This window comes from Xenopus laevis, chromosome 2L (assembly GCF_017654675.1).
Source record: "Xenopus laevis strain J_2021 chromosome 2L, Xenopus_laevis_v10.1, whole genome shotgun sequence".
In the NCBI taxonomy this organism is placed as follows: Eukaryota; Metazoa; Chordata; class Amphibia; order Anura; family Pipidae; genus Xenopus; species Xenopus laevis.
The window spans coordinates 41,836,813-41,858,366 of NC_054373.1; the positions used below are offsets into that span (position 1 = coordinate 41,836,813).

A 21,554-nucleotide genomic window follows, 5' to 3' on the forward strand; every position below is an offset into this window, starting at 1 on the left:
TCTAAAACATACTAAAACAAATTAAAGATGAACCATCCCTTTAAATATTCATTTTGGGGGATAGGTTTTAAGCTTTTGTCAGTGCATTCAGATTGTTTGGGGGATCACCCATGTGGCCCAATTGGTTAAGGATCATTTATGCACCTAATTGTTTTTATATCACTGTACACTGTACAGATTTGATTGTATTGTAGTGGAATCATGGAGACCAACCCTAAACTGCATATTATCAACACGTATTTATAAAGTGTTATTTATTATGCAGCACTGTACAATAGAAGGAAGTATAACAAACCTATAAATGGAAAAATACATACATACAAAATATATTACTGAAACTGCTGCTCAGTAGAACTTGCAGTATATTTGTCTGTTTGCCGTACATTTGGCCTTGTTTCTAAACGGTACCATATTGCAATTTTGTGCTGTTAAAATAATCCCTGCTCCCCTCCTGTTTGTAGGTCAGCATGCTGCTAGGAGTCACTCACACTAGGACAAAAAGGCAGCACAGTGAGAAAATGATCATTTCTTACAGTTATATTTAAAAATGAGAGACTCTAATACAGGCACAAAGGTAAAAAGGTACGGCGGACTAGGCAATCCTCAAAATAATTCCAGCATATTTAGGTTTACCAACTAAGTTTAAAGGAGAATTCAACCCTTAACTAAAAATACCCCACCCTGTGTAGACCCCCTCCCCCCGGCCTAGCTGCTACCCCGGGGAAATGCCCCTAAATTTTACTTACCCCTCTGTGCAGATTCAGGGATTGCAGTTCATGGGAGCCATCTTCTGGGTCTTCATGTCTTCTTCCGGTGCTTCGGCAATTTCCGTCTATTTTGGTCCCAGTTTCAGATTACCGAAGACCCAGAAGATGGTTGCGGTGAACTGCGATCCCTGAATCTGCACCGAGGGGTAAGTAAAAAGTTAGGGACGTTTCCCCGGGATAGCAGCTGGGGGGAGAGGGGTCTATGTAGGGTAGGTTTTTTCTATAGTTAATGGTTGAATTCTCCTTTAAGATAGAACTAGTCCCAGCTTGGCACATCAAGGGGGTTATTTATTAAAATCCGAATGTTAAAACCTTGAAAGGTTTTAACATGAGGTTTTTTTTTTTTACGATAAAATTACAAAATATTTTTTAGAGGAAAAAAACCTTGAAGTTTTTAATTATTATACCTGATGCAGCAAAAAGCCCGAGTATGAAAATCTGCCATCTCAGACCTGTCGAGGTCCTGTATAAGTCAATGGGAGAGGCATTGAAGTTTTCCTGTGGTCGGGTTTTCAGAAAATTTGAGTGATTCGGGAAAAAGCCCAAACAATTCTAGCAATTCGAGAAAAAGCCCAAAAACTTAGAGAGATTCGGGTTTTCACTCGATTTTAGCAATTTTTCATGATCTGATTAAAGTTCGTTTTTTTTATTCATAAATAAGCTAAAATCAGGCATGGGAGTTTGGTTGTGTTTTTTTTTTAAATTAAATATGAAGATACATTCGGATTTTAGTAAATAAACAACCAAGTGATGTCCAGATGACTTCCCACAAAATAACCCTCTAGCCAGCTTTAGTGCATATTCCTGGCATGTGCTTTAATGCGATCTATGCTAATTAGCACATGTAAAATCATGAGGCATCATATTTTTTATTTTTCATGCCGGTCTACCTTGATAAATAACCCACACATATGGCAACAGTCAAGCGTACTAATGAGTTAGGTGTCTTAAAGAATCTTTATTGCATGCGCATAGCAATTTCTAAAAAATATTAATTTTCATTATATATATAAATAAGTATATATACATATATATATATATAGTTTAGTTCCTCTGTACTGGATGTAATAAATAAGTGTCTTTTCTGTACCGTTGCACTCTGCTACTGCTTGAGAAGCAGCAAATGGTGCCCAAGGCAATCTTTGCCCGGTGTACATATACTAGAATTTTAAATGGGCAATGATATACAGAGATGTGTCCATCAGAAATAAGCCAGATGGTATTTTATTGTACATAAGCAGTCACGTACCTATAAATGTGTTCCTGTTGACTGAACTGCATTTCAACCCACTTAGTTCTTATCATTACGTATTATGCACGCGCCAACGTACAATAAGGGCTCTCGCATATTAGTGCACGAGAAAGTAGGTCAGATGCTGCTGCCTTCTGAAGACGCAATGTAGTGTGCAGACACTCGCCGACAATTAGGAGAAATCATTTGCTGAAGCACTGTCAGTATTTCTTCTACCCCTGCATGCCCAACCTGCCTACCTCCCCACTGCTACATGCTGGGAACTGTAGTTTAGCATCAGCTAGAGAGATGCAGGGCAAGTGTGCCCCAATCTCACTCTTTGTAATCATTTACTTATCCTGTATCCCTGTATTCAGATTTTTAGTTCTCTTTTTATATTTGTATCCCAGTGCTCCCACTTTTTTATTTTGGATCCCTCCTAAAGCTGATTGTCCTTCTCAAACCTTGTTGTTTTGATTTTTTCAGGACCCAAATCCAGTTACCACACTTGCGGGCACATTTACTAATGGTCGAATATCGAGGGTTAATTAACCCTCGATATTCGACTATCGAAGTTAAATCCTTCGAAGTCGAAGGATTTACCGCTGTTCGGTCGAACGATCAAGGAATAATCGTACGATCGAACGATTAAATCCTTTGAATTGAATGATTTGAAGGATTTTAATCCATCGATTAAACGAAATTCCTTTGATCAGAAATTTGCTAGAAAGCCTATGGGGACCTTCCCCATAGGCTAACATTGTACCTCGGTAGGTTTTATTTGGTGAAGTAGTTGGTCGAAGTTTTTTTTAAAGAGACAGTACTTCGTCTATCGAATAGTCGAACGATTTTTAGTTCGAATCGTTTGATTCGTAGGTCGAAGTAGCCAATTCGATGGTCGAAGTAGCCAAAAAAAACGTTCGAAATTCAAAGTATTTTTTCTTCTATTCCTTCACTCGAGCTAAGTAAGTGTGCTCCTTGGTCTATTTCTTACAACTCCTCAAAATGTAAACTATTCATTGACCAATAATAAAAATTGCATTTGTTTGGAGGCTTTAGTCTGCCTGGCATGAGTAGAGGCCAAAAACTTGAATTAGTATGCAATAAAATTCCTTTGCAGAGGTTGAATAAATGTATTTAGTTGCCATCAGTTCCTAAATAGAAAAATAATATTCTTTTTAAACCCATACAGTAGTAGGATCTGACTTGTTGTGATGTTTCATTGAGTACTAAAGGATGCGGGGTAATGTCGAACATCTCTGTGCTAACAACATGGGCTGTGCAAGGTCAGACATGTCAACTCATGGCATGTCACGGTTTCTCCTTCGTGCTAACAGCCAATTCACCTTCTCCCTGTCATTTGCTCCTGAAAAGCATTCAAAATGCCCAAATGTATCCCAAATGTATCCCAATATACAGTAAGTCAGAGGCAGGTAGACCTCTAAGCAGGTTCGGTCAAAGGGTTGAGGTAGAACAGGGTATGGCCAAGGATAATCTGAAATATAAAAACATTGCATCAGCATCTCTGCAAGCTACCTTTAGTACTTTTGAATGTGCCCAGGGCAAAAAATTTATTAATGGGCTTCCTGAGGCCGAGCCAAGAAAGCAGGTGAAATTGACTCTAATAAGGCAGGCAAGAAAGAAATGGGCTGTATTTACCAAAGCAGAAGTGAGGCTAGGGTTGCCACTTTTCCCCATCCAGCTTTCCGGATGCTGGTAGAAGGTGAAATCACGAAGAGAGTGGTTGTGATGGTATCATGGGGGGGACGATGATGTGGCGATCACCGATTGGTCCATAAACTCATCCATTTAGGGGAGTCCTGCCCCTTGTTCCTACTTTGGAAAACCAGGCAGGCAGTTTTGACCTGGGAAGTCGTTATGAAAACTGGGCTGTCCACGCAGGAGGCAACCCTAAGTGAGGTCCATGGGTACAACTGTGAACCAACAGTTAAACCATAATTACACAATGGGCAAAAAAAGTGAAAATCAGCATTTTATAAAGAATTTGATCTCTAGCATCCTTCTTCATATTGTAGAAAGAGTACAGACCTTCAGCCCTCCAGATAACAGATCACATACCTGCAGTACATACCTGCCTGTGCAGAAGGGAAAATCATGATTAATGCTGGCCTGCCTTGTCTTTGTACCTATCGCCCCCATTTACAAACCCAAATAGTGTACACAGGATAAAACAAATGTGTTTTAACTGGAACAGTATTAGGCAGAAGGATGACCTGGGCCTGTTTAACATCAGCTTCAAATAAATTCAGAACTGGCACATGGTTTATTATGGCTATTCTCTCTCTCTCTCTCTGAGCTTCTGCATTAGAACAGTTGCTATTTATTTCTATTTAAGAGTCATGAAAACATGTTTTTGTTTGAACCTAAAACGAGAAGGGAATTGCCAGGAGAAGACACTATACAGCCAGGGAAGGAGCTGAGTGTACATGTGAGTAGGAGGGTGGCCTTGCAATGTCAGCCTGTGGGTGGGTGTTCCCTGTGCTCGTTGGCGGGCTCATGTCTTTGTGTGTAAATATGAATCATGACTTTGTACAGGTGGCAGCTGCTGTGCGTGTCACAAGAAGGCTGTGACTCACTGCGGGAGGCCCGGGACAATTGAATAGGCACCCAGCTGCTATAGTGCTGCTCCCTTCCCACGCAGCGCCGCTGGGCCATGAGATGCTCTGCAGGCAGTACAATAATGCTGAGCAGAGATGGGAGCCGGGAGCGCTGCTCAGAGAGATGCTCTGCTGCCTTAATGAATATAAAAAAAACTCGCTCTGAACTTCTAACCCAGCAGCGATTTGCATGCCCTTGTAGCCGTGTTCCATCATGTTAAGTAAAGGAAATCACAAATAGCTGGACTTTATCCGCACTGAAAGGGCAACGCTCTTAAATAAACAACACTTCTGATAGAGCGTTTCCTTTGTGCAGAAAAAAAGTATAACCCGAATCGATTTTATTTTGCTAGCTTTGCACCTTTATCAGTTAAATATGTTCACTTTCCATGAGGTCATGTCTAGTCCTTGTCTAACCAGCGGAACTAGAACTTCCAGCACCCCTTTCTAGCACACAATCTATTGCTGATTGTAAATCACATTAAAGGCTATATTAAACAGGCAAGCTTTTTATTTTACAACACAAGCCTACGGCTCTTTCTAAGATCTGATTGGAGGGTTGGACGGTCTGTCAAAAGTAGCCCTTGAAGTGGGCTGGTTCCGGGTTCCCCTACAGAATCCTGATGCCGTATATTGACTCTGTACAGAGTGGAAAGCATGAAAGACAAGGTTATTGTATTTGTTCTCATGCAGGCATTAGTCACAGTTCACAGAATGATGCCCTGTGCTTAAAGAAAGTTCTTCTGAATTCCCCTAAGGGATGTAGTTTAAAGATGCGCTTGCCTTCCTTGCCCGACGTCAACAGGGATCGTGACACTGTCTTTGATTTCACTCTGCGGTGTCTGACATCTTATTTCGTGTGAAACAATCAATCCCTACGTCCTATAATATTTATTGGAAAGCAGAGTGTTGGACAAATCTATAGTGCTGTACACATGACGCAACACTGAATTATTTTGCTTGGTAGAAAGTCTGTGAACTGCCCAAGCATCAAGGTTATATTCACTTTTTCTCATGGAGTCATAGCCTGTGCCTTTCACTGCCTCTGCTTTCTCTGTTTCATTAATTTCTTCTCTGTGTTACCACTCTAGAGCCTATAATATCTAAAGCAGTGCTCCCAAACTGTTGGGGCTGTAGTGTAAATAGGGGCCTCACAGCTGACATAGGATTTGGCAGAAGAGGCAAGTGATTGGGCAACATTGCCCCCCCCCCATGGAAGGGGAGTGGTCGAGCAATTGGACTGCCTTGGTCGCCATTCTCAACTTTTAATTGATCTTCATTTTTTCTAGTGTTTTAATTATTTCCCTTCTGAATCTTTCTAGTTGTCATATTGGAGTAACTGACCCCATGGAAAATACAAATGCTCTGTAAGGCTCCAAACATGCTGTATTGCTGCTTTTAGTACTTATTTTTCTATTCAGGCCCTCTCCTATTCATATTCCAGTCTCTTATTGAAATCAATGCATGGTTGCTAGGGTGATTTGGACTCCAGATTGCTGAAATTACAAACTGTAGAACGGCTGGATGAAAAGCTTAAAACCACAAATAATAAAAAATGAAAACATCACACTAAAAGTTAACTCAAAGGTGAACAGCCCTTTTAGATGAAGTTTGAGAGTAATTGGTTATTAACAGTCATGAAAATACAGAACCTATAGGAAAGACATGTTCATACTCCAAACATCTATATAACTGGATGTTTGTGATTTTAAATACAACACTTTGGGGGTTATTTATCAAAATCTGAACATTTCTGCAATAATTGTCAGAAAAATACTCCGACCAAATCCGCATAGATTTTTTCCCCTTATTTATCTATACATTTTCCCGAAAATTTCCTGTGCAGGAAAAATTTTGAAAGATTTGAATTTTTCGAATTTGATGCCCGAAAACTCCGATTTTTTCAGATTATTGGCCGAAAACCACAGAATCTTCGGATTGCTGCACAAAACCCAGCGCATATCAGGATATCTTTGAGACTTCTCCCATTTCATTTCTACATGAACTCGGCAGGTCTGAGTTGGAGTAGTTTTTTATTCTGACTTTTAATACCCTCAGGGTTTTATAGATATTCAAGGTTTTTTTTTCACAAAACGATTTTTTGGTATTCAGACTTTAATAAATAACCTCCTTATTGTAAGTCAGAGGTATTGAAGCAACTACACACCCAGTTCGGAGAACAAAGTCCCAAAAAGCCAAGAAGAAAAATACCATCACTTTTTAACTGTATTTGTTGTAATCGCTTTGTTTTAAACAGGGAAAACCAACACCTTTGGTGGCCAATAGGCTAGAGGAGATGTTCAAAATATATGAGGGCTCATTTACAAATATATGTGATAAATTGCACAAGTGTAGTTGCAAATAGCAACTAATCAGCCATCAGCTTTGATTAGTCTACTACCAGTTAGAATTGGAAGCCTGAGGTGTGATTAGATGCGTCTGGCATCTAAAATATAATTAAACCTTATTGGAAGCCTATTGGATTTGTTTAACGTTGATGAGATTTCCAATAAGGTCCAAATAAAGATCCTTTATCTGGCAAACCACAGGTCACGAGCATTCAGGATAACAGGTTCCATATCTGTATTACATTATTATTATTACATTGCTCTGTCCATCTCTTTCTAGTTGTCACACTATGGGGCAGATTTACTAAAGGGCGAACTTTTCGCTAGCGATACTTCTTCAGTGCGTGCATTTCATAGCGAAGATTCACTAGCGTTCGTTTATGCCTATCAAAAAGTCGCTAGTGATCTTACACTTAGGTCAATTTGAATAGGGCGGGTATATTAAAGTTGTATGGACGTCTTTATTAGAGATGTTGGTGCAAAGGGTTGAAGTGGCCACTTTTTATTCCAAATGTCCAAGGAAACTGAATAAAGACAAAAGAGATCAGATAATGCCCTAGACATGAGCCCACTGTAAAATGAATGTTCCTTGGCCCTCAAATGTCTGGGGAAAAATGTTAACTCAAAATAGTTTGTTAGGACTATTGCAGGCAATCCCGCTTTTTCAACTTTGCATTTTTGGCAGACAGGATATGATGTAAGTGACATAAGATTGAGGAAGACGTAGCTTTGTTTCAGTAGTTCGCCTGGTCTGAGGTGGTGAAGTCAACTCTGGCGGAAGAGGAAACGTTCAGTAAAATCCGCACTTTAGTGAATTTGCGGAGCAACCACCATTCGTCTGAGTGAAAAGTTGCCTGGCGAGTGTGAACAAACGCTAGCAACGGTCTCTTTTGCTAGCAAATTGTCATCTGCATCTGTTAGTGAATTGCAGATTTCTGGCGAAAAGCCGCTAGCATTAGCCACTTTGCCTTTTAGTAAATCTGCCCCTTTGTGTATAATGTGACAGGTGCTACCACTGTTTCTGCTTCTTTCCACAGAAACAAAGGCCGAGCTGGAAGAGCTGATGTCGGACATCAAAAAGACAGCCAACAAGGTCCGTTCCAAGCTGAAGGGTGAGTACTTGTGTGTCTCTAGTAGAACACTCTCCATGTTTGTTTTGCTTTTGCTGTTTTTCTACCCTGCCTTGACTAATTCCATTGCAGCTTAAAGAAAGAACTGTATCTGCCAAAATAATAGAACCAATGTTGTTATACAAACAAGGGTAAGAACCTCGATGGGAAATAGGAAAGATAAATGTTTCTAGACAAAAGTTATGCTCCTCCGCGCTCCTGCTCCCGTCAGCGTACAATCCAAGATGGCGGTGCCCATGGGCGGCTTCCGGCGCGTTGACGTCAGCACGCAAACTTGTGCTGTCACAATGTCGTGGTTTGGCTCCAAATTCAATATAAAAAGACGTCCAAGACGCCGGTTCAATGCCCGACTATAGGTCTTGTTTTGTTCATTACTGACCTTGCTACTATCTGCCTGCCTATTGACCTCCTGCCTGGATTCTGACTACGACTACGCCTGACCCCCAGGGCCGCCATTAGAAATCACGGGGCCCCGTACAACAAAATGTTCCGGGCCCACCCCAGCCCCCAAGCCCCACCCCAGACCCGGCAAACTACACACTACAGTTAAAAGACCACATAGACATCGGTGCTAAAAAAAGGTAACCCCCCCCCCCACACACACACAAGTTATAAAAAGTTATTAATGGTCAGGCCTCCTTATAAGTTTAAAAAAAAACTGTGGTACCAGGGCCCCCCTACAAGTTAAAAAAAAATAATTGGTGATCAGGGCCCCCCTATCAGTAAAAAAAAATAATTGGTGATCAGGGCCCCCCTACAAGTTAAAAAAAAATAATTGGTGATCAGGGCCCCCCTACAAGTTAAAAAAAATAATTGGTGATCAGAGCCCCCCTACAAGTTAAAAAAAAATAATTGGTGATCAGGGCCCCCCTATCAGTAAAAAAAAATAATTGGTGATCAGGGCCCCCCTATCAGTAAAAAAAAATAATTGGTGATCAGGGCCCCCCTACAAGTTAAAAAAAAATAATTGGTGATCAGGACCCCCCTACAAATTCAAAAAAAATGATTGGTGATCAGGGCCCCCCTATAAGTTAAAAAAACATATTGGCGCCAGGTCCCCCCATAAAAGGGTTTTGTGTCTTCAGCGTGCTGCCAGCTGCATAAAATAGGACACTGAAGCTCCTATTAAGATTTCCTGTACCCTCGTGGTCCTTTAAGAATAAGTCCTGGTAAAGCTGTACAGGGATTGGATAAGGGGATCCAATCCCAATGCAGATTTACCGGGACCAATGAGGTTACAGGAAATCTTAATAGGAGAAAATCTTCTGTTCACAGAGCTGCTGTGCAGCATGCTGAAAGCAGGGGGGCCCGGCTAATCAAGTAAGTGAAGCATGGCCGGGCCCCCCTTACACACAAAATCCTGCGGGCACGGGACAACTGTCCCCCCTGTGACCCCCTGTTGGCGGCCCTGCTGACCCCTATTTGTACCGCAAACTTGGACTTTAACCCTAAGCTTCCTCCTTGGTCCGGACTACTCCGTTGCTGTTTATAGGTGTGTGTGTGTGTGTGTATGTATGTATATATATATATATATCAGTATATTGAAGGCATATACTGAAGCTTGACCGGAGCCAGTACAACAAGCAGTTTAATCATTTGGCTTGAGAATAGAAATTGTATTTTATAATAATACAGGTATGGGACCTGTTACCTAGAAGGCTCAGGACCTGGGGATTTCCGGATCTTTTCATAATCTGGATCTCCATACATTGTCTACTTAAAATTCATTTAAACATTAAATAAACCCAATAGGATTGTTTAGCCTCTAATAAGGATTAATTATATCTTAGTTTGGATCAAGTGCAAAGTTTTATTGTTACAGAGAAAAAGATAATCCGTTTTAAAAATCAGAATTATTTGATTAAAAAGGAGTTTATGGGAGACTCCCTTCCTGCAATTCTGAACTTTCTCAATAATGGCTTTCCCGGATAATGGTCCCATTACTGTATATACTGTATATATATGTTGTGCTTTTTCTTACTGAAAATCTGAGCATGTCCTCTATTGTAGGTATTGAACAGAGCATTGAACAGGAGGAAGCATTGAACCGCTCCTCAGCAGACTTGCGTATACGTAAGACACAGGTGGGTCCCAGGAATGCAGTAAGTTGAGGGGAAAATATCCTCAACTAAAGTTCATATGCAGAGAATTGTTGGTGGATATGAGTTAGTTGTATTCTAACTAATTAAGTGAGCTCAAGCCATTGGCTAGCAAACAACTTGATGTTCACCACCCATTTTACAGCTGGCGTAAACCTTTAAAGTGCCCAGTAATGGAGGTTCTCCTGCTTTAATACAAAAGTATTGCATACATTAATAAAGATACCCCCAGCCAGAGGCATTTGTGGGTATTCAATCATCGTACAAGCACTTCCCATCGACTTAAATAAATAGTGCTCTGGCTCCTTAGCACTAGTGCCTAAAGATGCACACAACCAGCATGAGTTTATGATTTCAGGGGGAGGGCCTCCTACATAACAATGTTCTCTTTTTAGCTGCTTAACTTAGGCAGAGTTTGATATATAGATGTTTCCAAAAAGCCAACAACACACAGCCTGATTTATTTTTGTATTCAATTCACTCTATTGGTTGTTTGCCTATTGATGAACTGATAAAAATGATGATCACCAGCACTGGTGGGGATAATTAGATGCTTAGTTCATATTTGGTCTTCCCCATCCCCTTCCTCTATCATTACACCACTATCTCCCTGTATAGCCAGTCCTTTTCTCACTGTATGAATCCTGCAAATATTTTTGGATATTAAAGGAGAAGGAAAGGCTTCGTGCACTTGGGGGTGCCAAATGTTAGGCATCCCCAAGTGTTTGTAGTTACTTACCTGAAACCCCTGGTCGGTGCTCCTATCAGCAGAAAACTGCACCGGCCCGGGGTTATACCAGTGAGCACCACGGAGCCATCCTCTTCCGGTTTCTTCTTCAACTCAAAAAAATCAAATCTTCAGTCGGTATCAATTGGAAAATATTATTGGCTGAGGACCATGTTGGGCCATAAATGCGATCTGGAGCTGCTTTGCCTGGAGGACCAGGCAAGAACATTGGCCTTATGTTGAAATTATTAACTGAATTAGCTTTGGCTTCCAGCTTGAGTGAATAAGTGAGGCAAAGACCTGCCTGGATAGTGACCTCGCCAAAGAAGTGATATCACTATACAGGCACCAGTGATGTCAAATATGTACTTGTACTTTCGATCAGGAGAAACACCTCCTCATCTATAAAACTTTAAAGGCATGATTATATTTGTATAAATCCTCTGCATCTGTTTTGCCGAGAGCCAACTGCCATTTGACGGCAAGGCATTGATTACCTTAGTGTTAAAGCTAAATAATATGTGTTTAGAAGTAGATATAACATATTGTGTGCAAAGAAATACACCCTTGCATGTCTGTGTATAATATAAAGACAGACTTGTTTCTTTACTTGTCACAGCAGAGACCTATTCTTTTCTCTGCAACAGAAGATGCACAAACAGATGGCTGTAAATATAGTGTGCTACATGTCTGGGGGATAAGCCTCTGGTAAGGCAAGAAATATGTATATATAGATCACAAAAGAACTAAATTCCAACAAGTACATAGAGCAGATATCTCCTTTAGGGCTAACAGCACACAATTACCAAATGTCCATAGTTTTGAAGTAAGGATGCTAAAGAATCAATGCTGTTTCCTGATCTGAGAGAGGTGATCTGTGTTTTCTTTCTTATTTAAAAAAGACTCAAGTCCATTAATTTCAGCCTTTTGTAAATCCTGACCAACTTCTAGCTGATCCAGTGTAAGGTTATTACATGAAATTATTTGAAATTATTAGTTATTACATTTCCAATTAGCCTTGGGGCAAAGCAGGGTATTCCTTCCTGACTCTAAAACAATAATTAGCTCAGTGCCCGGATCAGCTTTATATGAACTGTGTTTCCCTTTCCTACTGTTTTTTTTTTAACTATCTAATGTATCTTCCATTACAGCCAAATTTGGGAAAGAATTTCACAACTTTACAGCTCTATTATTGTTATTCTTTTATGTACCGTATATACTCGTGTATAAGCCGACCCGTGTATAAGCCGAGGTACCTAATTTACCTAAGAAAACTGGAAAAATGTATTGACTCGTGTATAAGCCTAGGGGCCCCATGTCAGATTTCAAAATGTGAATGTGTAAATGTGTAATCATGTTTTATGGCATAGAAATCTATCTAAAACGATTTAAAAGAGTCAGAACTATTAGCTGGACAATTGCCACTTGTTTTCCCTGTGACCTCCCACCTGTCATGGCTGCTCAGAAGATCAATGAGGTGCTGCACCTAGGAAAGCAGAAAAAAGGTACCGTACGCTCCTTCCGCGGCCCCAACACACCTCCCTCTCCCATAGCGCAGGACTGTCTGTGCCTCTCCCATAGCGCAGGACTGTCTGTGCCTCTCCCATAGCGCAGGACTGTCTGTGCAGGTCCAGGAGCAGATACGCTCCTTCCGCGGCCCCAACACACCTCCCTCTCCCATAGCGCAGGACTGTCTGTGTGATCGCCGCCCGGAGCAGGTCCAGGAGCTCCGGGCGGCGCGTCCTTCCCTGCCGGCGTTCGCTCTCAAAATGGCGGCGCCCATGGCCGCCACGTGGGTAGCGGCAGTCTCAGTAGATGTCCATGGAATGAATCATTATGAAATACTGGAAGGCATTTAATACTAGTAATGATAGTACAGGTATGGGACCTGTTATGCTCAGGACCTGGAGTTTTCCAGTTAAGGGATCTTTCCTTAATTTGGATATAAATACCTTAAGTCTTCTTAATAATTTTAACATTAAATAAACCTAATAGGATTGTTTTGCCTCCAATAAGGATTAATTATATCTTAGTTGAGATCAAGGGGCACATTCACCAAGCTCGGGTGAATGAATAGAGGGAAAAAAACTCGAATTGCGAGGAGTTTTTTGTGCTCCTCGACTATCGAATTGGCGTAAATTCGCCTGAGTAGAATGATTCGAATAGATTGAGCGAAAAAACGCTGCGACTATTAGCCCATTCGATAGTTGAAGTACTGTCTCTTTTAAAAATCATGCCTTCTTCGCCAGATTAAACCTACCGAATTGCTTTAAAAGCCTATGGGAAAGTCCCATAGGCTTTTTTTCTAAGTTTTTGATCGAATAAAAAGGCATTCGATCGAATGAAAATCCTTCGATCGAATATTCGATTGTGCGACTATTTGCCGGGCGACTATTCGCCCATTCGACTATTTGCAAGCGCGTATATTCGCCCGAATACCCTATTCGATTCTATTCCCCAGTCGAGTTTCGAGGGATTTAACCCCTCGAAAATTCGACCCTTGATACATCTGCCCCCAAGTATTAGGTATTGTTTTATTATTACCGAGAAAAAAGGAAAACTTTTTTAAAAATTTGATTTGATTATAAAAGAGTATGGGAGATGGCCTTCCCGTAATTCAGAGCTTTCTGGATGACAGGTTTTTGGATAACGGATCCCATCCATACCTGTAATCATATCCTTAAGATTTTCTTCTCCGCTATACACATTACAGCTTGGCTACTCTCTTATTTCTTTTATTTTTTTTTCTTACAACCAGCATTGTTTAACTTGCTGGTTCTATATATATAGTATAAATATGGCATCTCTTTGTATAGCACTATATTGAAACCTTGGAAAATGGAAAGCAACCACATCTAGTTTAACATCATTATCCAACTTCCTTTGTTCTAAAAAAAAAAAAAAGCAAGTTTACTCGTAGCACATAGTCTTTCTTTTATAAAGCTAAACTGGACATATTCATGTCTTAACGAGCCTTTGGATAACATGCCGACTACAGATGACTATCATACAGGCCTATAATTGCCAGGTTCAGCTTATAAACCCATTTTGGAATTTCATCCCCTTTCCTCCAATCCATTGGTGTTTTACCAGCTAGAAGGGACTCTCAGATGATCACTTTAAAATAAAAGGGGTTGTTCACCTTTAAATAAAATTTTAGAATGATGTAGAGAGTGATATTCTGAGACAATTTGCAGTTGGTTTTCATTTTTTATTATTTGTCGGTTTTGAGTTATTTAGATATTTATTCAGCAGCTCTTCGGTTTGCCATTTCAGCAGTCTGGTTACTATGGTCCAAATTACCCTAGCAACCATGCATTCATTGGAAAAGAAGACTGGAATATGAATAGGACAGCCCTTAATAGAAAGATGAGTAATAAAAAGTAGCTATAACAATACATTTGTAGCCTTACAGAGCATTTGTTTTTTTTAAGAAGGCGTCAGTGACCCCTATTTGAAAGCTGATAAGAGACAGAACAAGAAGGCAAATCATTATATTGTTTTATAGTTTTTTGTTTAAGGGCAGGACTACACGGCCGATTTCGCAGCGATCCGACTCGCTATGCAAAATCGCAGGCGTCACGTTGGATGCGACAGAAACAAGGTAAGTAATGGCATTGTCGGATCGTGTCGCATTGTTGATGCGACACGACTGTCGGATGCAGACGCAGCGTGCAGCGTCTGCATCCGACAGTCGTGTCGCATCAACAATGCGACTATTGAATTACTTACCTTATTTCCGTCGCATCCGACGTGACGCCTGCGATTTTGCGCAGCCCGTCGGATCGCTGCGAAATGGGCCGTGTAGTCCTGCCCTTAGAGTTGCTTGGAATAGGCCATTCTATAACATACTAAGGGGCAGATTTATCAAGGGTCGAATTTCGAAGATAAAAATACTTTGAAATTCGACCATCAAATTAAAATACTTCGAATATCGAATTTGACGTTTTTTCAGCGAATTTGGGTACCCTCCGGTCGAAGGATTTCAGCGATCGATCGAATGATTTTTCTTCGACTTCAAAAAACGTAGAAAACTGATCTAGAAGGTCCCCATAGGCTAACACAGCACTTCGGCAGGTTTAATTTGGCGAAGTATCGAATTCGAAGTTTTTTTAAAGAGACAGTACTTTTACTTCGAGTCGAAGTCGTAGTATCATATTCGATGGTCGAAGTATCAAAAAATTACTTTACTATTTTTTACTTCGAAAATTCCCTTGAATTCACTTCGACCCTTGATAAAAAAAAAAGTTAACTCAAAGCTGAACCACCTCTTTTATGATAAAGACTAACTTTCCTCTTATTCTGTCTCAGCATTCGACATTGTCACGAAAATTTGTTGAAGTGATGTCCGAATACAATGCCACACAATCCGATTACCGTGAGCGATGCAAAGGCCGCATCCAACGCCAGCTGGAAATCAGTAAGTGGAAATACAATATCGTATGCACACATTTACAGCTCTAGAAACTGATGTAATTCTTTTGACAAAGAATAAATTGGTGGTCATATATCAACATTTGGTAGATTTGCCCCAGTGTAATATCTCATAGCAACCAACCAATCAAATTTTAGCATTCATTGGTCTTACTCCAGCTGGTTGAAAAATGTTAATCACTGATTGGTTGCCTTGGGTTCCTACCCAGGTGAAAATTTGCCCATTGTTGATGAGAGACCCTTTTAATTTTATCCTAATAAGCCATTATATCTGCTACAGGAACTATGATGTCATGGATATATTCTGAGATACCTTGTTCCAGAGTTATCTTTAAATTGTATAGAGCTAGCAGGAGCCAGTTAACCTGAATGTTTTTGGAGCATTGGAGCAAACTATAGATTTTTGGAAAGCATCTAATTGTAGTTTGCTGCTGTTCTATTGTCAGTGTTTATGAAAAGGCTGGGGGACAGGACTTCTCTTTTCACTGGAAATGTCTCTTTCACTGTAACTAGGCATTAGGAAGTTCAGTAGTTGCACTGTCATTGGGTATGAGGAGGCAAGGAGCAGGACTCCATTAATGGCTGTTTCATTGGCACTAGGTATGAGGAAGCAAATGTTAAGATTTTCTAAATTGCTGTTGCCCCTCTAGTGGGTTTGAAGGAGTATAGGGTAAGGATTCTATAAATTGCTGTTACGCTTCCAGTGGGTTTGAGGAAATAAAGGGAAAGAATTCTATAAGTTGTTGTTACGCTTCCATTGGGTTTGAGGGAATATAGGAGAATGATTCTATTAATTGCTGTTAAGCTTCCAGTGGGTTTGAAGGAGTATAGGGAAAGAATTCTATAAATTGCTGTTGGACTTCCAGTGGGTTTGAGGGACTATAGGGAAAGTATTCACATAGTAACATAGTAAGTTAGGTAGAAAAAAGACACATGTCCATCAAGTTCAACCTTTTAACTTTTTTTTAACCTGCCTAACTGCCAGTTGATACAGAAGAAGGCAAAAAAAACCATCTGAAGCCTCTCCAATTTGCCTCAGAGGGGGGAAAAATTCCAAAATGGCAATCGGACTAGTCCCTGGATCAACTTGTACTATGAGCTATCTCGCATAACCTTGTATTCCCTCACTTGCTAAAAAGCTATCCAACCCCTTCTTAAAGCTATCTAATGTATCAGCATGTACAACTGATTCAGGGAGAGAATTCCACATCTTCACAGCTCTCACTGTAAAAAACCCCTTCCGAATATTTAGGCGGAACCTCTTTTCTTCTATTCGGAATGGGTGACCTCGTCTCAGTTGGAAAGACCTACTGGTAAATAAAGCATTAGAGAGATTATTATATGATCCCCTTATATATTTATACATAGTCATCATATCACCCCATAAATGCCTCTTCTCCAGCGTGAACATCTCCAATTTGGCCAGTCTTTCTTCATAGCTAAGATTTTCCATACCTTTTACCAGCTTAGTTGCCCTTCTCTGCACCCTCTGTAATACAATAATGTCCTGTTTGAATGATGGAGACCAAAACTGTACGGCATATTCTAGATGGGGCCTTACCAGTGCTCTATACAGTGGAAGAATGACCCCTTCCTGCCGTGAATCTATGCCCCTTTTAATACAGCTCAAGATCTTATTTGCCCTTGATGCTGCTGATTGGCATTGCTTGCTACAGCCAAGTTTATCATCTACAAGGACTCCAAGGTCCTTTTCCATAATGGATTTGCCTAGTGCAGTCCCATTAAGGGTATAAGTGGTTTGGATATTTTTACATCCCAGGTGCATGACTTTACATTTATCAACATTAAATCTCATTTGCCACTTAGCTGCCCAGATTGCCAGTTTGTCAAGATCATGTTGCAAGGATGCCACATTCTGGATGGAATTAATTGGGCTGGATAATTTTGTGTCATCTGCAAACACTGATACATTACTTACAATACCCTCCCCATAGTCATTAATAAACAAGTTAAATAAAAGTGGACCCAATACCGAGGGACCCCACTAAGAACCTTACTCCAAGTAGAGAAAGACCCATTAACAACCACCCTCTGTACCCGATCCTGTAGCCAGTTTCCTATCCATGTTCAAACAACTTCATTAAGCCCAACAGACCTTAGTTTAGAAAGTAGTCATTTGTGGGGCACAGTATCAAACGCTTTGGCAAAATCCAAATAGATCACATCTACTGCCCCAAGCCTACAAATAATTTGCCCACCACAGATGTCAAACTTACTGGCCTATAATTGCCAGGCTGAGATCGTAATCCCTTTTTAAATATTGGAATGACATCAGCTTTTCTCCAATCCATACTCACCATACCAGATGAAACAAATCTGAGAAAATCAGAAATAGGGGCTGGTCTAAAACTGAACTAAGCTCTCTTAGAACCCGGGGGTGTATGCCATCAGGCCCTGGAGCCTTGTTTACATTTATTTTTATTAAAGCTTTGTGGATCATATCCTGAGTCAGCCACTGACTAGATTGAGCTGAGCCATTAGTGCAGCTATGAAGTAAGCCAGGGAACCCACACTCCTCTATTGTATACACTGAAGAAAAGAACTGATTTAGCACATTTGCCTTTTCTGTATCTGTTACAAACATTCTGGTACCATTATTTAATAGAGCAACACTCTCAACCTGCATCTTTTTACTATTAATATATTTAAAAAACTCTTTTTGGGGTTAGTCTTAGCCTCCGCCGCAATGCACTCTTCATTTCCTTTCTTTGCCTTCCGGATAGCTGATTTACAACATTTATTATAGTATTTATATTCATTAAATGCAGCTTCTGTCCCAACAGACTTGTAGTTTTTAAATGCCTTTCTCTTCTTTCCTATTAACTTCTTTACTTCTATATTAAGCCACATAGGGTGATTCTTAGAGCTTCTTCATTTACTCCTTAAGGGAATAAATTGAGAACAGTAATGATTTAATATCATTTTAAATGGCAACCATTTCTGTTCTGTGTTTTTAGCTGAAAACGTAATGCCCCAATCAATGCTCTGTAGGGCAGCCCTCAAGGCACTAAAATTAGCTTTTCTGAAATTCATGGTTTTTGTTGTCCCAGTATATATTTGTTTTTTGCACCAGACATTAAATGATATAACATTATGGTCACTATTACCCAGGGGTTCAATGACTTGCACATTTGCTATAAGTTCTGGGTCATTAGAGATCACTAGATCCAGAATAACATTTTTTCTGGTTGACTCCTCAACAACCTGTGCCATAAAATTGTCATGCAACAAGTTTATAAACTTGTTCCCACTAACTGATCTGGCAGTACAGTTGCTCCAGTCAATATCTGGGTAATATCTATTAATTGCGGTTACACTTTCAGTGGGTTTGATGGAATAAAAGAAAATAATTCTGTTAATTGCTGTTGCACCTCCAGTGGGTTTTAAGGAATTTAGGGAAAGTATTTTGTTAATTGCTGTTGCCCCTCCAGTGGGTTTGAAGGAATTTAGGGAAAGTATTCTATTAATTGCTGTTACGCTTCTAGTGGGTTTGATGGAATTAAGAATGCACCGAATCCACTATTTTGGATTTGGCTGAACCCGCAAATCCTTTGCAAAAGATTTGGCCGAATATCGAACCAAATCCTAATTTGTATTTTCTCTATGGAATATAGGGAAAGGATTCTATAAATTGCTGTTGCCCCTTAAGGTAGTATAGGCCTTGATTCTATAAACTGTTATTGCCTTTCCAGTGGGCTTGAGGGAGTACATGAGCAGGATTCTGTAAATTTCTGTTGAATTGAATTATATGGGGTGACAGCAACAGAGCTTCTTGGGTGTTAATCCTGTTTCTGTCATCCCTCAAAAAGCAGCTGCCTTTGCCCTTAAAGTTACTGTCAGCTAAATGTGCAGGATATATAGTCACTGTAAAACCAAAACTAGAAATGTAATTGTCGTTTGATCCCCACACAGAATACATTTACATTTGAAATTAGACACAGCTTTGTGGTGCAGGACAGAACTAGTTAAACTATTGCAGTGATTGTCTTTAGATGATGAGAAGTGGAGATATTGCATAAGAAAAGTCATGATCTCTGCTGGCAGCTCAGGAAATGTCTTATCTATTTCCATGAAGGCTACATCATCCCCGCCAGAGGACGCATCTACACTGACAGTGTGCTCACAGCATGTCATGGACAGGGACTCGAAGAGAGAAGAAAATATCTGTCGTTGTTGGATGTGTCCTTGGGCTGTGCTGGAAGCTGGATTGTGGCTTAGAGTGGCTGCAGATCCTTTATATAGAAAATAAGCTATTTGCTGGTGCAATATAACACTTGAAAGCTGGAGCACTGCAGAAACATAGCACCACAGAAGCTGCATGTATGATACCAATTCTACTAAAGAGAACACATACACGGAGACATGAGCTGTATGTAGGGTTCATCTTTACATGTTAAAAAGATGCGGAGTTTTCCATATGTTTAAATACAAAGTACTGTTATTCCTCCTAGTTAAAACTATGTGTTTGATTTGTAGTAGGGATGCACCATAATCCAGGATTTGGGTTGGGATTCTACCAGGATTCAGCCTTTTTCAGCAGGATATGGATTCGGCCATGCTCACTTTAAGCATGTTAGCCCAAAAACATATATAAAAAAGGACATTTGTTGCCAAGTAATGCTTTATATTGTGGTTGGACAAATGCATTAAAATGCCATTAACAGTTTATTTTCTATTTTTTTACACTTTTTATACCCTATGTATTGTAAATAATTTACACTAAATTACAGGCAAAACCAGTCAGAGAGTGGTGAACCTGACCTCCTTGTAGCTACAGGGACTGGGCTGCAGAGAGCTAGAGGCTGATGTGTATATGCATTGAATTAGTAGGAGAGAAAATCAGATCTCATCAAGTTCTATTTCTTTACAGCTGGCAGAACCACAACCAGTGAAGAGCTGGAGGACATGCTGGAGAGTGGAAATCCAGCAATATTCTCCTCAGGGGTAAGTTGGCCGTCAGACACTAAAAGGTCATTTAAAATCACAAGTGTTATGATGTTAATATAGACACCGATGTCGAGTGTATTCACTAGGGTTGCCATCTGTCTGGGTTTCACCCGGACAACCTGGTTTTTGGAAGGTCTGTTCGGGTGAAAACTGCCTTTCCGGATTTCCAAATTAGGAAATCCAGACTGGACATTGAAGTAAATGGCATGGCGATCAGCCAATCACTAATCACCACGTCACACGTCCTGCCCCTGACATCATGAACCCCACTTCTACAGCAGCGGTCCCGACTCCTACGTCACCCGCCCCCCTCGACATCTCCTGCCATGTCCCCTGCCCAGAGTTGGTCAAACGGAAAGATGGCAACCTTAGTATTCACACCATTCCATTAATGGTGCTTGTGTCCAAACATTCATTGTATCCGCCTTGCCTATGCAGATGAGTTGCTACTAATGATGCTGTGGAGACCCTGGAGTCACCACTACCCTGGACAAGGCTGTAGTTCCAGGGTTCCTATAGGGGGCTGCGTCAATGGGCGCCACAGACTTAATAGTGTGTTCTGGAAATGATGTAATCACCACTCTAAAAAATGTTCCCACAACTTCTGGCACAAAAATAGACATGTACAGTTGTATTCTTTTTAACACATGGGGTGGAAACAGTGTCAGACAGGGACTGTTGCCTCGGGGCTCCCACACACCCCTAGGCCCCTCGCTGTAGCTCCCCGAGCTGCAACCCCCACACACACACACACACATAGCTTTTTCTTCTTGTGGCCACACCGAGGGCCAGGTATGGAGGTTGGAAGCAACTGCATACAGGGAGAAGGTCTGGCTCAGCTGGGACTATGAGGGCCAGGGCCCACCGGGTTTTTACTCGGTGTCCCGCTGGCCCAGTCCGACCCTGGGTGCTAATGCAGTGGTGCAACTCCTGCATTCAGTCACAATGATCTATTCTGGGGGGGAAAATGCTGCCTTGTGGATAAAAATATAGCGATTTGTATCCAAAAATTGCACTTTGCACACTTTACCTTGTTAGTAAGTGGCCCGTTTAGCTTTCATGCTTGTATTCCAGTTTACACAGTGGAAATAATTACTAGTTAGAGAGTCCATATCCCCATTTAGCCGTGTAACATTATGGGCCAGAATTTCAATATCATTGCATATATGAGGATGGTGTGGGTATTGTAGTAGACATGGTCCATTTGCATAATAATCAGCTGATGTAGAATA

At 40.7% G+C, this 21,554-nt stretch overlaps 1 protein-coding gene across 2 annotated transcripts in view; it reads left to right on the top strand.

Annotated features, from left to right (window-relative positions):
- The window catches only part of stx1a.L (syntaxin 1A L homeolog), a 90,882-nt gene that overhangs the window by 59,904 nt on the left and 9,424 nt on the right, over positions 1–21,554 (top strand). For both annotated transcript variants that reach the window (XM_018246184.2, XM_018246182.2), the window contains exons 4-7: positions 8,002–8,076; positions 10,105–10,178; positions 15,232–15,340; positions 20,246–20,319. In XM_018246184.2, the coding sequence (XP_018101673.1) occupies positions 8,002–8,076; positions 10,105–10,178; positions 15,232–15,340; positions 20,246–20,319 (332 nt within the window). The remainder of the gene's footprint in view (positions 1–8,001; positions 8,077–10,104; positions 10,179–15,231; positions 15,341–20,245; positions 20,320–21,554) is intronic.